The 17240-nt window shown below is 45.3% G+C and overlaps 1 protein-coding gene across 2 annotated transcripts in view; it reads left to right on the top strand.

Moving 5' to 3' along the window:
- Positions 1–930: 930 nt before the first annotated feature.
- The window catches only part of Ptc (protein patched), a 60073-nt gene continuing 43763 nt past the window's right edge, over positions 931–17240 (top strand). The window contains exon 1 of one of the 2 annotated variants that reach the window (XM_076809762.1): positions 931–2526. In XM_076809762.1, the coding sequence (XP_076665877.1) occupies positions 2311–2526 (216 nt within the window). In that variant the 5' untranslated portion in view covers positions 931–2310. The remainder of the gene's footprint in view (positions 2527–17240) is intronic. The other variant, XM_076809763.1, reaches the window with a different exon arrangement.

The following is a 17240-nucleotide window of genomic DNA, read 5'->3' as shown; positions in this document are numbered from 1 at the left end:
CCCGGGGGCAGCGGCGATTTCGATCTCCAGAGGCCCGTAAGGGAGTCGTGTTTACGTTCGATACATCGCCGGGGCCCTCTTCCGCTCGCTTTCGACTCCTCCGTCGCGCGACGGTCGCGTCCACTGCGCTTCGAACGGATCGTCCGGACCTTTTCTACTAACGCGGAGCGTGCGAGAGGCGTGTATAGGGAACTCTTCAGGGGAGACGGCTGTGTGGAGGCAATGACGAGGAGAGAGTAAAGAAAGAGAGAAGGATCGAGTAGGAGGGAAAAGGAGATGCTGCGGCGATCCGCGAGCGGTCCTCTGTGTGCCTCGTTCCTCGCGTATCCACTCGCGTTGTGTGGGTAATGTTTTTGCTCGAGGGGAAATGGTACCGCGTGTGTGGTCCCGCGTCGTCCTCCCCCCTTCGGCCCCTGTGATGCCACATCGCCGTATCCTAGCAACGTAGAACGCCACGGCGATTCGGCCAATCACGAGTCAGTCCCGATAGCTTCGGCCAAGCTCGGCTCACTTCGGACGCGACATCATCGGTACGCGCAGGGACGTGCCCTCGTGCCGCGAAGATTGGGATTCACGGGGTTTCTATTATGAAATAAACTTGAAATATAATCTCCAACAACCGTTCTTTTCCTTAAACATCTTTATATTCCGCGTGTGTGCTCGTGTAAAGAAAAATTAAGGGTTACTAACGCGCTATACTTTACGTACACTGGGTTGCAACAATAATGTGAAATCAGATAATCCCTTTACATTTTATACTTTATAAAAGTTTCTGTAACGTTTTCAGTTATACAACAGTATTTAACGCGAAACGTTCATCGCCGCATTGGAGCCTATTCCGAATAGGAAGTACATTTACCCATAAATTATTACATCACCTTAAATGCATCTGTTCCAATCGAAGGTGTTTATCGTTCTATTTTCCCAGACTTATATTTAAAACGCAGAACGACGCGAAGTTCCGTGTTTAAATTAGGCGCACTTCGGCTCGGCCGTGGAACACAGCCCTGAATGTTTGTGCAGCTCCGATCTCGGCGAGTGGCGCCGTTGGAGGGGGAGCCGTCAACTATGGCCGGCGCAGAAGGCAGGCCACGAACGAAATGTGGCAGCGCGTTTCGCTTAGTACGGACTTAGACTGCTCTAAGTGGCGGTCGTGCACGCCGGTGTCCAATCCACGACGACGAGGACGACGACGACGACGTCGTCGTTACAGAACGCGTGACAGAGAGACTCCCAGACTTTAACGTTAGCTACCAGCTGCCCTCGCCTGGACCGTGGAGCACTCTCGTCCTCTGACTGTCGCCTACGCCACCCTGCGTAAACCGGATGCCCGTAACAGGCGCGTCAATACGAATTCGGTAGCCGCGGCGGATCACCTGGACCGATAGTGTGAATTAACGAAACAGCCCAGAACCGTGCCGAGTGACAACGAATCGTGACAGTGACACCGAAGTGCGCGTGGCTGCGTGCCACGCCAGTATCGTGCCGTCGATTAACAGAGACCCCACTACATTTCGCCGTGACTGACGTGCTGCCGTCCGTATTTCAATCCCGTTCCTATGACACGAGACCGGGCTGCACGGCTCTGTCGAGCATGATGCGAGTTTCCCGCGAAAACAGCCGACGATCGTCGCCCCGGGTTGTCGCGTGATATTTCAAAACAAGCGAAAACTCGCGTGTGCGCCCTCGTGCTTGTCGGCGGTAACGTGAGTCCCGCGAGAGGGAGATACAGAGGAGCGAGAGAAATAGAGAGAGCGAGAGGGAGCAAGAGGATCCACGCATCGGGCGGAAAAGGCGAGGAGAGAGAGAGACGGAGTGCGGACAGAGAAAGAGACGGGAAGAAAAGACGAATCAGAGAGTGGAGGGGAGCAGTCACGTATTTACTCTTCTACGGTGGCACGAAGCTAACCTAAAAACCGATTCTCGGCCCGTTTTGTGCGTACGCCATCGATGGGCACGATACGGCCGCGCATGCGCGGGACAGGTTGTGCCTACCTCGTGCGCGAATTTCGATTACTGTGCTGGCGGCACGCGTATACGGCAGATCGCGAGATCGCGCGGTAAACAGAGGGAAGACTGATGGTCGAACGTGTGCTGTGAGATGTGTTCGTGCGAGAATTACGTGTAAAGCCCGCGGCAACAGTGAGTGTGGTATCGGTTTATTTTCGTGTACGGTGTTGCCCGTGCTTCGTTTCCCAACGAGTACGGCCGCCAGGAGGATAGAAGATAATCGGGGAAGTCGTCCCGGCGGAGAAGTATATTGCCAATAATCCTACTGCGAGTTGTGCCGGGGCGAATGCATGACGGATCATGGTTTCTGCGTCCGGCCCCACAGGGATCCTAGCGGGACGCCCTTCTGGTTCCCAGTGCGGTTCCCAGTCGTCGCAGAATGGAAGTGCGTCGAAGGTACACAGCGAGAAAAATGTCAAAATCAGCCTGGAGGACGCGAAACAGCGGCACGAGTCGGACCTTTACATCAGGCCAAGCTGGACCGATGCGGCGATAGCGTTGGATCAGCTCGAAAAGGTATGTTTCTCTATTCACCAACTATGCGTGCATAGCTTTAAACTAGTCGTAAATTCACCCCGGAATTCAGTATATAGAGAAGTATCGAGTACACGCAAATTATCATACATGTCGAGCAATTTTAAGTGAGGCAAAGCTAATGCAAAGTTTTAAACGCGAAACACGAAGTGTCTTGCCCTAAAATGGCGCGCAAATTTGTAGTGTCATGACCGTTCTACTGGAGTGCATTTAATACGAACAGATTTTCGTTTATTTATAGTTTATTTAGAAAAGGTGTTTACTTATGTAATGTATAGATATTTTCTCACTGGCAAATGCCTGTTTCACACTTTGTGTCATTCATCAATTTCCAAGTGGATAATGGTAATTGAGAAATTGTTCTGTGTCAACATCACACATACTCCGCTAGATGGCTACGAATAGTAGTAATTCTCACTAGTTATTCATCAATATCATTCTCTTGAACAGTAGCATTCTTTAGTTTTTTAATTTTAATATTCTAACGATTAAGGCAGAATTCACCATATTGACAGTCTCCTTGTTCCCTTCTGTTCGTCTCTTATCATCTAGCAACCGTCGTAATTCAGTTTTAAAACACGCCATAGTAGCAAACCAACAAAATTTGACAATATAGGAGATGCAATGGAAAGTAAATTATACTCTAATATCCTATAAATTTTCTCAAAACTCCGTATGAACGAACTTTACAAAAAATCGTCCACTGTTATTAAACGAAAGAACTTCTTCTTATATTGGTATATGAGCGAACGAAAAGTGCTTTGGCTTTCGTAGATCTCTGCATAGAAAATTATATTCAGTGATGGTACATGTTGTTAATTCACCCTGATTTGCATGATAAAAACAGGGGAACACGGTAGAATAGTGGATCTCGCGACTAGATCCGACGTTTCCTGCGATCGGTGTTCAGATCTCTGGTAGGCCTCCTATCGTGATGCATCTGATCGATGAAATACAAGTTCTCTGAGGCCGTAGCCTGTCTCCCTCTGGTCAGTTACGCTAACTAGACGTAGATAATAGCGTGATTGCACGCCACTTCGTGAGCCCTCCGTTGGTTCAGCTGGTATAAATTCAATGTAAATCATATCGCTGGCTTACGACTAACTATTGCTGCTCTTACTCTCTGTCGGGTAGGTATTACAACTCCACGATAAACATAATTCGTAGTCCGGTGATTTCTGCTGTCCTTACACTCATTGTTCTCTATCCATTGCACATTCACGGTACCGATGAAAAGATATAGCGTCAGTGATTTTTAAAGGATAGAAACTGGGGTCAATATCGAATCCTGAATAAAGAAACGAAGCGACCAGATTTATTGCATTTCATCGAAAGCCGTTTCTATTGAAGTGCCCCTGTAACCGCAGTGCAGCCTTCGAACGACCTTGGCAAAGAAAGCTGATAAGAACACGTTGCGTCGTGGGTACTAGGCTCGGAATAAAAGAAACGTTCGAATCCTGCGTCCCTCGGCTTCAGCAAAGCATCTCGAGAGCCACCCCTATTTCGAGGCACCTCGCGTGAACGGATCCCCCATTTCCCTTGATCGGCATCGCGGATCTGTCAGATCCTTTGGAAACAAAGTCCACGGTCCACAGTTGTCATTGTTATGGCGCGGCAAAGTATCTCCTTAAGGGTTCGTCGAAAACAATGCTTCACCGCTGACGAGAAGGGGCATCCATGTTTCGTTGCACACTTGGGACGTACCCTTTCCACGAACGAGCCTCTCTAAATTCCCCAGCAGCTAGCTGTAAACTTTCACACACGCGGGTGGTCCCGGGGACGTGTTTTCGAAGGTGAGAGGGCCTTTGAGGGGTCAGGGGGGGGCCGTGAGGGACGACGTAGGAAAGACAGAAGGAAGGTTGGAGCATAGATCGACGAAGGATCGACTTCCTGCCAAGGAATATACGCACCCTCCTTGTTTTCTCTGACACGGACCTCTCGCTCACCCCTGCAGGCATCTCTCAGCGAGGACGACGACGATCTGGGAGGCGCGAGAGAGAGAGGGGCAGTGTTGCGACACAGAGATCGTCCCCTGTGATCTTTCCATCTCGAATGCCAGGCAAAATGTGCGTGGCACGTGAACCGGGGGCTATCACCTTTCTAGACGACACGAAGAGGCAGGGAACCCCGGCGCGCTTCCGACAGCAGACCTTTTCTTCGGCTTTTCTGGGAACGTGGGGGCACCCTCGGCGTGCCACGGACACCGTCTGTCGCCCGCTTTCCCTCCAAACGCGCCGTCCCATTTCCAATTTTCGCAGCGCGCTGTCTTCTGTTTCACCTGGATCCGTCATTGGGGGTTGTGGACTTTAGTGACGCGCGATTTTTGTCGATATATGCCTGTCGGTATAGCAATATTTCTTATCGATATATTCCAAACACTAATAATTACAGCTATCCACAATTTTGGTTAAACTATTGTCAATTTTTACTGCACCTACTTTCGTTCAAGCCTGTTCAAGCTAATAATTCTCGAGTTACCAGGTGTAACTAATATTCAGTAATTTTTTTTCATACTTTTATATTGAATAACGCCCATGATGTTTCTTATTGAAATATCAATTCTAGTTTGCTTTATAAATATGATTTGAAAAGTCAACTACTCGTTTTCATTTTAATACTTTGGATCTTAATTTAAATGAAATAATTTCTTAAAAATTTTAACTTAGAAAATTCTTTTTAATCCGAAATGATATTCTCTTGGACATATGTAGCTTGTTTTTCAATTGGTAAATTGATACGATCTTCGTATTGATGTTATAAATATCGATACTTTTTGAATAATATATTTCATGTATAGATATGGAACGAAAAATATATATATATCGGTAGTTGAGATCAATATCGCACATCACTGGCGAAATATTGGTTTGTGGGGGTTGTGCAGTGTTTCGCAGGGCACGCAGCTCATTTTAATCACTTTGTCTAAGTACTCCGGAGGAATTTATCGCGTTATAAGCGAAATTTTGTTCACGTTAAAAGAAATAACATTTTTCGATCGAAGGATTGTAAGTGAGAAATTATTTTCTTGATTGCGCATAGTCGAACTTATGGTATACATTCGTGCGTCTCCTTTACCTCGGGATTCAAGGTTCCTACCGTGTATTAGCATGCCAACGATAACAACACTTACTGCACAGAGAGATTAATCGAATAGTGCACCAGCGTATTTTTGCGTTGCTTACAAATGAAACACGAGACGAGTGTTTCGATCTTCGTAAGCAGTTGGGTAATGCATCGAGTATTTAGAACCAGTGTAAATAAGCGAGTGCATCTTCCACTTTCACATTCCATCCAAACATCCCCATTAACAAATCAGTTTCCCTGTAACATATTTTCCTAGAATTCTTTCTACTGTAATCACCCTCCCAAAGCAAAATGCTTAACCCTTTTAGTGCCAGGCGAAAAAGAGGTGCCTATGCGAGAATAACCGGCCGAATTTGACGGTTTAACTAGGGTTTAGGAAAATGCTCATAAAAACCAAGCGAGAAACAATATTTACATGATTCAAAAAACAGCATATTAAGGACGAAATAGAGAACAAAACAATGACACTAGTTTTTCTATATTCATTGAAAATTATATAAATAACAGAGGTATAAAAGATCATAAAGAAAGTAAAAGTCCAATTCTCTGTTACAAAACGTATTTGCACGTACAAAAAGTCATCTGTTCATCATAATTTTATATAGACCATTTATTACAAAGTATATACTTAGCATTTCCGATATATTTTGTAACAAGATAAACAATATTACCTAACAAACATAAAAAATAACTCGAAGGTACATGGCAAGCGCCGGACGGATTATTAGTCGTCGTCCACAAAGAGTTAAAACGACAAACTATATTTTTTAATTCTCTCGTAATGAAATTAGACCATTTATATCGTATTATAAATAAATTTTGAGATTCAGTTCTCCCGCAATGCGAATAGTAAAGCGCTATAAGGCGCGGGCCGATATATCGGCCTCCGGCACTAAAAGGGTTGATTCCTTCCAAGTCACTTCAGCCACTTCCACCAGAGATGTTCGATTACTTAAATAAAATAATCGAATAACGAATAAAAGTTAAGAAAACTACCTTCACGCTTCGAATAAAGTTAACCTGGGATAACTTTACAAACTATCTAAACAAATAATGACAAATAATCTAAAGTTAAGGTAACTTTCAGTCGGTCCGTTATTTAAATAATTTCTTTATGTAGTTAATGCCCAAACCTGATCCACGAACACAAGCAGTACATCCTTAATTTTCTTCTACAAAACCTGCCCCGTTCTCCCTTGATTGTGAAAAAAAGCCGATCACCTGGTAGCTTCGAGCAGCCTCGAGTACCGCTGTCGCGCACAAAGGAGAAAAGTGGCGCGGAGGGAAAGCGTTGTAGGGTCTAAAAATACGGATACAGGCGAAATTCTCGAAGCGAGGAGAAACGGAGTAGCGCAAAAGAAGAGGCGGGCACACGCGGAGATTACGTACGTACGCGCGCGGTGCACGAGAGGCGCGCCACCCAGGGCGATCGGTGCGAATAAAGCGAACCGATCGCGGGCCGCTTCTCGCTCCCGTTTTATCGTTTTACGCGATTGCACAATTACGGTGCCACCGGCGGCGGCGGCGGCAGCGGCGACGGGAGGTGGTGACACTGCTCCAGCCGGCGTTACGGCAAGGGAAAAAGAAGAAATTCGGGGTCGACGGTCCACTTTTCTTGCCGGGCTCAAAAGGGAGAAGGAGGCCCCGCTCTGCGGCTCGCGTTCATGCCGGATGAGTCAGTCCACGTCTCACGGGCACTGCCCTTACGATTCTGTGTATGCATGCTTGCACGCGTGCACCGCGTCCCGTAACCCTTGCAAGATCGCGCGCAGGGCGCTGCCTCCGGGCGCTTCTCAATTGTAAACCGGCGTTTGGGAAGTCGTTGGAAATGTCACTAAACGTTGGCTAATTTTACAAATTCTATTCTTCCTTAGCGATAGTTGTACGATTAATTTTCCTCGATATTTTGTGAATATTAGGCAGTGTAGCCTTCGTGCATTGAAACAAGGATAATTGATGGACGGACAAGGTTTATTGGGATTAGGGAGGAATGCATGGTTTGGTCAATAGCACGGGGCTACAAATTTTAGAATTCAGACGTTGCGTCCCGCTGCGTTTATACATTTTTACGGGACTCTAATGTGCACGCGGCACTTCACTTCATTCCAATCAGGCGTCCAGGAGTTACTCTGTACTCTCCCGTGCGATTGGTGTCCAGGAACATTCTCCCGTACTCTCCTCTCTTAAAACTCGGGCGTCTAATGAGATGCTCGGTACTCTCCCGTTCGGGAAACTTCACAATGGTCGGCGTTTGTCGAAGCTTCCTTTTCTGCATGCTACAATAGTAGTTTGGGCGGTTTTGTTACATAAAAAAATTGTTTGTGATCAAAATTTGCATAGTAATTGATTAATTCTTTAATAATAAATCAATCAATTCAAAAACCATTTAACAAAGATATTTCAAGATGTTTAACTATTAGTAATAACCCAGACCTAACCCAATTTCTGCTCATTGAAGAGGTAACTCGTCATAAAGAAGGTGTAAAAAAATTGTTTGTGATCAATATTTGCATAGTAATTGATTAATTCTTTAATAATAAATCAATCAATTCAAAAAACATTTAACAACGATATTTCAAGATGTTTAACTATTAGTAATTTCCGTATTTCTGCTAATGAAAAATAGCGATGTATGTATTGACCCAAGCTCGTGCAACACTCGCGTAAATGTTTAAAAAATTTAGAATTATTTTCTTGCAAGTATAGTACAAACGTAACGCATATAATAATAAGAAAAATACGAAATGATCAGAAATGGGGACATTCGCCTTATGTACACCATGCCATGTCTTGAGACAGTTCTGAATTATAGGATCTGGCGTTTGGGACGTCCTTCGAAATGTTTCTAAATGTTGGATAGTATTGTGCCATTTTTATTCTGCTTCGCGGTAGCTTTGTCATTAATTTTCATTGGTATTTTGCAAATCTTAGATAGTAGTTTGGGCAACAGAACTGTTTGGGTGACTGGGGCCACGGAACTGTCGATTCGCAAACGGTTATAAAGCAGTAATGAAAAAACAAAAAAGATTTCGTTAGTATATTAATGTATCCTCAGGTTGACAGAGAGAATTTTCCGAAATATTAATTTAAAACAAAACGGCGGCTATTTAAAGTTGCAATCCTGATTTTTTTCGCGTGATTTTTGCAAGAAAGAAATCAGGACTTCAACTTTAAATTCTCTCTGTCAACCTGAGGGTACATTAATATAGTAACGAAATCTTTTTTGTTTTTTGATTTTAGATAATCTGATTCCGAATGGCAATGCCTACCGCAAAACCAAATTTTTAAAAATGCTTCTTGGATGTCGCTCGTTATTTTATTACAAACGTAAATATTTTCATACGAAAAAATTACCAAATGTTCTTTAAATGTTGCTCTTTAAAGCGCAGAAAGTTGTGTAAAAATATACGCTTCTGCTTTTTCAAGAAAAATTCACAAACATTCGCCTCTTTTCGGCCGCCTGATTAGGTTTAACCCCTTAACTCGCATTCTTCTACACCTACCGTGGCGATACCTATGGATAAACATAATCCTTATTTGCAAAACTTTCAACGTAAATACCTTCACCGCCGAATCTGGCATACCTACGTACACAGACGGGAATAGAACGTGCCTTTTGTCCCAGCTCGCCTGTGCCTAGCTACGTCTAGCTACGTAGAGGTACCATTCTTCCGGGCCGAGTAGCCTTGATCTTGGTGGCGAGTGAACGTGAACCGGAAGAGCGCGTAATTTCTTTCACGTTGCACGCGTCGATAGTATTTATGCACCTGTGCACGTGCACGCTCGCGCGCGCTTATACATCATCGCGAGAATCCACTTACTCCAATTTGTTTACCGTCCTCGAGGATGATTCAGTTACAGGCAACGACCTCGACCTCTTCTGCACCCAGCACCTCCTATATGCAATCGTTTGCTCATGTACGGTTGCGTGATCGTGTTCCCTATAAGCATCGCGGCGAGGCAGTACATTATCCTCATTATCTATTCAGTGTAAAACATTCTCCTTTTTCACCGAGAACGACAGACGAGAAATTACATATCTCACCGTTCCCCTCGATCAATGCGCGCTCTGCTTTCAAGTCAGAGGAGAAGCCACTTGACTCAAGGCCCATAAATTTGGAATATTTACTGCGCCTAATAAAACTGCGACGGTACTAATCGTACAGCCCTTTAAGTGCAGTTTAAATGCCTGGGACACGGGACGATTTGGAGATTGAACAATAGGGTGACGCTCTTGTTGCATAATTTGTTTGAACGGGGTAGAAATGAGTAGATAGGGTATGTGGCAGGGTTGTGAATTAAGCGCGCGATTTTATTTTATTATTTAAAATTTATTTCGCGATTTATGTTGGCTCCTATTGTTAGCAGAATAGTAGGAACTGTTGGAGGAATTTTTTTAAGAATATTTGTTAACTTCGTTATGATTATCTGCTCCCCTATTTTATGTAGATAGATGCTCCTTGCCCAGGAATTTGATACGTTGCGTGGAAAAGGGATATTTATGTAATTTTGTATTTCTTTTATGTTGATATTTTATGGAACGATTCGGAAGTGAACGTAGATGATTTTTTAAATGTCTGGGGATACTGTGGACTCCAGTAAGGTTAATCAATTCACGTCTTTCACGAGCGGAGCGAAATTCACGAGCGTAGTTTCCATAAACTCAGGCACAAGAAACGCTGGTTTTATAAGAAGCATTTTTGGCTTTTTGATCCTTTCCATAATATCTACTAGGCAGTTAACTCTGCATTCATAATCCCGCACACTCCAGATGCTAATATAGGTATTTATCGAACACATAACTCCCAAAAGAACTTGTTGAAATTTATATAGGCATCTATCAAATACCTTGCTCCCTGATGAAGTCATTCGAATGAATCAATGAACTTCGATAATTGCGCTCTAAAATTCATCTCAGTGTTCCACTATCTGCCGTTCATTTTGCAGCAAATTTACGTTCCCCCCTCTCCCTCCCTTAAGGGGTCTCCCTACATTGACGGACGAAAAATGTTGCGAAAATTGAGAATTTTGTTAAAACAAAACCATTGAATATATTTACTTTCAGCTTTGTGGCTTTGTTTGTCAATCTTTAGAGAATATGAAAGAAATATTTGTATGAAAAAATAGTGGTTATATCGGGAGTTATAGTGCTGCAAATAAAGCACCTTGAAAAAATCATGTGCGCATGGTTGGCATAAAATCAGCCGTTCTAGTTCTCTGAAATAGAAAATTTAAAAATTTGTGTAATCTGCATGAGTGTGGCTATCGCCTGAACTAGTTTAAATGAGAAAAACTGAAAATTAAAAAAAAATGGCAGCGTCTAAAACATACATCGATTTCTGCAAAAGATTTCCTGGTTTTTTAAGTCGCAAAAGTCTAATTTTGCAAAAACCGACTTAGCTTTAGTAACAGCGAGAATGGGACATCTGCTAAAGATATACGCCAAATTTGAAGTAAATCGGATGATTGGTTTTTAAGATATCGTGCTAAGAATATTTAAGAACAACGCGTTTAAAATTTTAGGTGGCGTTTTTCATTAATTTTTTTTTAAAACGTTACCTAAATCTGTACAAATACAGGCATACAGTTTTCAATTAATATAATTTCAGGGTTTCTCTTAAAAAAATCCCAAATATCGCGCTCCCTTTCAGGCCGTCAAAGAGACCCCTTAAATTTGCAAACTATTCCCTGATTTCTCAAAACCTTCGCAACTGTGTGTATCTTGTAATTACAGCAGACACCTTTAAATGCCAGTTTCAGCTCGCGATAAATATAAAACGAAATGAAATTCAGTGTGACTTGCGACGATACATAGGCAATCGTGATATCAGGCATACGTGAGAGCGGCAGATAAAACGCAGAGCAGACAACGGGTCAACGTTCGGCTGGAAATTGGACGCGTTTTCCACGAATCGTACGACAACGAGAACACCCGGCGGCAACGGCCAGATGAAAGATAACGACAAAAGCTGCACCGTACTATTTTATAATCGCATCTTAATTTCTGGCAGCTGAAATCCCCTTGGTCCCCGAGCACAATGCCGTACATTCACGCACGTTGCGTCGGCCCCGTCCATTCGAGTGAGATTAAAGGGCGCCGACTCTACGTGTGAGGCTTTTACACTAATAATACCTACGAAAGAGGGCCTCGTAAACGTCCAGAGGGTGGAGGCGATGTCGAACGGAGTGCGCCGCCTTTCCTCGGCGACGCTGGGTCGCACGATACTCTCAGAAACTCGAATCTGCATCATTTTCATCCACCGCGCGCTACTTTTATTGCGCGTAATGATACAAATTATTTTTTTACTTCCTCGAGCGGCTTGGTGCTCGAGTTGAGAGAGACTCGGAACATTCGAGTAACTTGGAAGCAAACAAACAAACAAGCAGAAGAGTAGAATACAAAATCTGCGATTCCCGAAAACTGATAAACTACAGTTTGGACGTAGCAAGCTTCGACTACGGTTCAAAGAAGGAGCATTGCATCATCTCGCATCAATCACGGTGGAGTCGCGCCAAAAGCGTCCGGCACAGTTCGGACAAACACTTGTCTGTCGGTTCTCGAAAAGTTTACAGACAGTCCTTCATTGTGTCGGTTTCGATGCGTGACGGTCGGCGGTCGGCTTTCGTCCTCCTGGGTTCTCGTTAGGGCCGTTCGATTATTTGGTCCAGCGGCGAGAACGGTCGAAGGCACCCGCGCAAAAGGGATAAAGGGGGAGGACTTTCGCGTGGAAAATCTGGGAACGCGGTGTACACGGATCGGCCACGGCTGCTAACGGCGCAAATCCGCCGTAAAGGTCCGTGGAAATAAGTCAGAACGAAATGGATGGGACTCGGGGAACGTTGGGTCGGCCCCGTCCCTTTCATCCTTGCTGAGGGGTACACGCCCCTTGCTCGCTGGAACCTCTTCGGCCTGGACCGTTTGCGCAGGGTCAGTATCTGATTGATGCATCTACCTATCGCTCAAACCTCAGGCCCTCGAGTTGCAGCCACGACTCTGTCCTCCAGGGACCGACAATTACGAAATTAGTACTCGGCGCTTGGGCTCCGCTGACGTGGAGCTCCTCGTTCCGCAAAGAATACCGCGAACGTAGGCACGCTGGTCGGAGCGATTAAAGGATTAGTTACTCGAACGGTTGCGTTGCTCATTAGGGTAAGCGATACTCGCAACGTGATGCATTAGATGTTCTCGGCAAATTTTACTGCCAGGCCATCCTTCAAATTTTGCGGCATGTTTGCGGAGGATGAAACGTGGGATTTTATATTCCATTTATTCGCTGATTTCGTCAGCCGTTTTCTGCTTGATTCGATTTTAGGATGCGGCAGCTGTGGTAGATATTATTAACCTATTCTTTTTACGCTCGAATAACGATGAAGGCATCTGGAGTGGTAGGAAATTAAGGGTGATAGGGTGGCGGTGCGTTGGAGCAATATCTTCTCGAAAAGCTCCTTCAGTTTTCGATATCCACGCTGTGCCACACACTGCAGACTTTCCCCAATAAGTTCTACAGCAATCCTTCAATTACTTCCCAGCCAAAATCGCAAATTAGATGAACATCCAGCCACCCACTCTTAAATACTCCGAGCGTCCAGCAATTAGTCGCCGGTGGCAGGAGACGAGAGCAAAACAGCTAGTTAACCAGGAAGAAGCGCATTAATCGATACGCGCGCGCGCAATAAAACCTCGATTACGCGGCCGGTGGATTCATTAGTCTCTTAATAAGAGGGGATCGCGTCCCAGCGGATCGTAGAATGCTCGATCACAATTACATTTACGAGTAAATCGTCTCGCCACTTATTAAGCGCGCACGGAGACAGGCTTGCCCCTGTCATTAATCACGCACGGGGTGCGCCTCTCGATGCGAGTCGCGGATCAAACAGGAAGAAAACCGGCGGAGCGGTTCCGTTCTTACCTCGTGGCGGCCGCACGAGGTGGAAGCTCGTTACTGGAATCCAAGCCGCGGGCTTCCCCTTCGGGACTAGGCATCGCCTGGGTGGAATTCTTCGGCCGATTAGAGCGCCAGTCGGATCGAGTTTCTTGCGGACACTTTCGAGCCGTACCTACCGCAAGAACCTATTCGTTTATCTGACGGACTCGCATGTCGTATCCGCGCGCGCGTATAGAAGCACCGGCCTCGCTCCTGCCCTCGCCGGTGTGGCCATTTTTTCCCGCGGCACTTACCTCCCGTAAGGAAATAATTCTGAATGCACCGTCGGGGGACCCTCTGATGCCCGGCAGATCTGGACGAGCCTGGAGATAAGCATCGCGCTTCATCCACCCACCCACGGCAATCCCACCCAGCCTTGCGTCTATTCAATTCTGTTTCACCACTGCGGATGGCTTGGTGTCCCGTCTGTTTGCTCGTTTCTTTCATTAAGGGAATTGAGGGTTTTGTTGTCTGCCGGGGGATGTGGTTTGCGCGAGTTTGGATAGGGTAAAGAGCACAATGGTTGGCCGCTTGAGTAAGAGTGTCACGTAAATATCGAATTATAAATGTGAATTTAGTAAATTTGAAATGGAAATCAATATAAATAAGTACGAAAGAATTTAATTTTAACAGCAATAATTTTATTACTTTTATATTTTTTATTTACTGCGAAACTGTTTAATAAATAGAAAACAGTTTTATTGCATTACTATAATTATTTTCGTCGCAATAAATTCCTGAAAATCGCTGCATTTATCGACACGCTAATCGGAATGATCCCTTAAAATAAAGTATCTCGAGTTATTATACGTAAATGTGCTCTATAGTTTTGAATAACAATCAAGTATGCGAAAATACTTTATTTCACGATTAATGATATCACGTGAAACGTAACGCGAGATTATTGTACGTAGTTCCCAAACGTACACAAACCATGATGATCTCAAAGTAATTTCTTATCTTCTGTCTGTTCCTGCCACCTCAGCATTTACCGAGACAGTTTTCTCTGGCATGAATGTGAAGTGGCGGGATAAGACAAGCAGGGCCTCCCTTAATTTACTAAACAACGAATTATTTATATATTTCAATATAAATACCGAGTGCATTAATGCCATTGAGTTATTTAAAAATAATAAAAATTTGCTGTGTAACGCTAAGAGCAATACAAAGTATTTTTGATTTAATATATTAATATTTAATTGAAGGAATGAAAAATTTGATACAATTTATTAAAAATTAAGCAATTTGATTACGTTAAAATTTAATTCGTGGAATTAAAACTTTGATATAAAAGAAATGAAAACTAATAAGATTAGAATGTACTTTTAGTTTTTTCGAACGTCCGTTTTGTTACACTCCACCAAAGCAAACTTACGTTATATTCCTGTACAAGGGGTGGCAACGCTAAGCGTGATCCGCAAGTATATTCAAGGATCACAGTGGGAAAGCTTCTGAATCGAACAGATGATCCTCGAGTGCAGGAGAACGTGCTCGAATTTTCGCGAGCCGTTCCGTGGTCGCCGAAGAAACCGAAAGGGAAGGCGCGAGATGGTGGAAGGTAGGGCAGAGCGAGGGCAAAAGGAGAAAAAGGAGGCAGAGACGCCACGAGTCGCTCTCGAGACGTCTGTATAGCTCGCGTACGTGCGGAGGGGCCGGCAGAGGGAAGGAGGAATTCCCCCTTTTTCCCGTAAGTGGTCCCCGCGGGCCTTATGGGGTTTCTCGTGGCGGGCAATATCTACATATTACAACCTCGTGGCGCGGGGACCACCGTCGTTGACATAAGATCCTGTTATGCCGTCTGCTATCTCCTCGCGGACCTCGTGTCTGGTCGTAAAAAACATTAAAAGTACGAATAACATAAATTCGTTAAGGGTACCCGGCGCAGGGGCGGGGGCGCGCTGACCCCCACCGTCCGCGGATTTTAAAGTCATCCGGGGGTACCTAAGGCACGTCGCGTCGCCTGTCCCTTCAAGCACCGCCGATTGTGATGCAACTTCTTCTTCGCTTTCTTTTTGCCCGCACCCCTCTTTTACCGGCAGGTTCGATTGTTTAATCGAGCTCGCGCGGCAGCCAGGGATCCAGGGAGCACGGGATACGTGTCACGAGGCGCTCCCGCAACCATCAGATTGAGTTATTATAACGGGCTCGCCTCTACGATTTCCTTCGCGCGCGATGAAGGAGAGGAGGTGGAGTCGCGAACCAAGGGAGACTGACTCGACAGGAATTCCGTTGCGGTACCGTCCTGTTCCTTTCTGTGGAACAGCGTCACGCTCTCCTCGATCCAAGATAAGATCCTCGTGAAATATCAAGTTGCCCTTTAACTTCGGGTCAAGATTCAATCAAGAGCCCGCGCGTCTGTCGATGGGCTTGCGTTCGGGCTGAGTGATGAGTTCCTTTGCATTTTCGAGGCGAGTATGTCTCTAGGGGCATTTCAGTGTGGAGATTAAATGGTAGACGATGCAGAGAATTTTGGTAGGTACAGTGTAAGGAAGGTGTTCAGTTTTATCTGTCGCTTAGAAAGTGCGGTGCAGATGACCTCGCCGCTATAAAATATTTAAAAGCGGAAGAGGAAATGGAAGATTAATCGAGATCAGTGGGCATCTACTCACTTTAATTGAAAATAGTTACTACAACTTGGGACTGTGAACTTTTTCTTATTCCTTAATTCTAATAACACCACCAATTCACCTCGCGCGTAACATCCACGCTCCACCAAAAAAGCTCCAACCAAAATCGTATCACCGAACCTAATCGATCCGAAAGAACAGGGAATGAGGGCAACGAGGCTCGAAAAGTTACGTAGTCTTGTCCGGGGGAAGGTGGTCGGTATAGGGACACGGGGCAGAGTTCCCTGGGGACCATGTGGCCGACGAGGATTGTCCGCACGTCTAGAGTTACCCAGAGAATCTGGCCAGCCGCGAGTCCGCGGCACCAGAGTTAATTGGCTGGAAAACCTTGCTATCCGATACTCGACGCCCTGCTACCGCCCCGAGATACGTAAGACCGCTCGTAATCTGTATTTTCATCTGTACGCCTATCCGCGCCCGTACGCGCTGGGCCCTACTCCCTCCCCGTCTTCTAACTGTACTCGAAGTAGCAGCGGCGTAGACCAGAGAAGAAAAGCGTCCGCTCCTTTTCTCCCCGAGCTCTCGATTCCCTTCTGATCCGTGCCTCTCCTCGTCCTTCCTTCGCCGTCTTCCTTTCCCTGTCGGCCAGGAAAGATAGGTATTGTTGCGGGTGGTCCCTGGTGCACATTGTCAGACCGGCCACCAGGTAGTGTGCAACGTTGCCGCTCGCAATGTTGCTCTCCCTTCTATCCTCCATCCTTTCCCCTCGATCCTTCTCTGTACCCATTCCTCCCCCTTTTTTTTTTGCTTTTTTCTTCATTTCATCCGTTTCTCGCTCTTTCGCGGGTGCCCCGCGTCCTTCGTATCGCTCGGGGTACGCTAGCACGTTGCTCGGGGACCCTTTGCGGCGGGAGGATTAGTGGTGGCTCCTGTGAACCATTCCTTCGCCCTGGTGAAGGGTTTAGTTAATTGCAAGTGTTTTCCTGGGCCAGTGTCTTCATCTTAAGTAGCTTCATTTCTTATTCCCTGGTTATTTGTCTTATCTATCCTCCAGTGGGGGTGATTGAATAATTATATTCCTTCTCTGAAACGTTTGCACCAAGTGATTTTCATTTTCTGC

The sequence above is a fragment of the Andrena cerasifolii genome, chromosome 4 (genome assembly GCF_050908995.1).
Source record: "Andrena cerasifolii isolate SP2316 chromosome 4, iyAndCera1_principal, whole genome shotgun sequence".
Classification (NCBI taxonomy): domain Eukaryota; kingdom Metazoa; phylum Arthropoda; class Insecta; order Hymenoptera; family Andrenidae; genus Andrena; species Andrena cerasifolii.
Note: the sequence above shows the minus strand (reverse complement) of the source record. Positions and strands in the feature narration are given on the sequence as shown.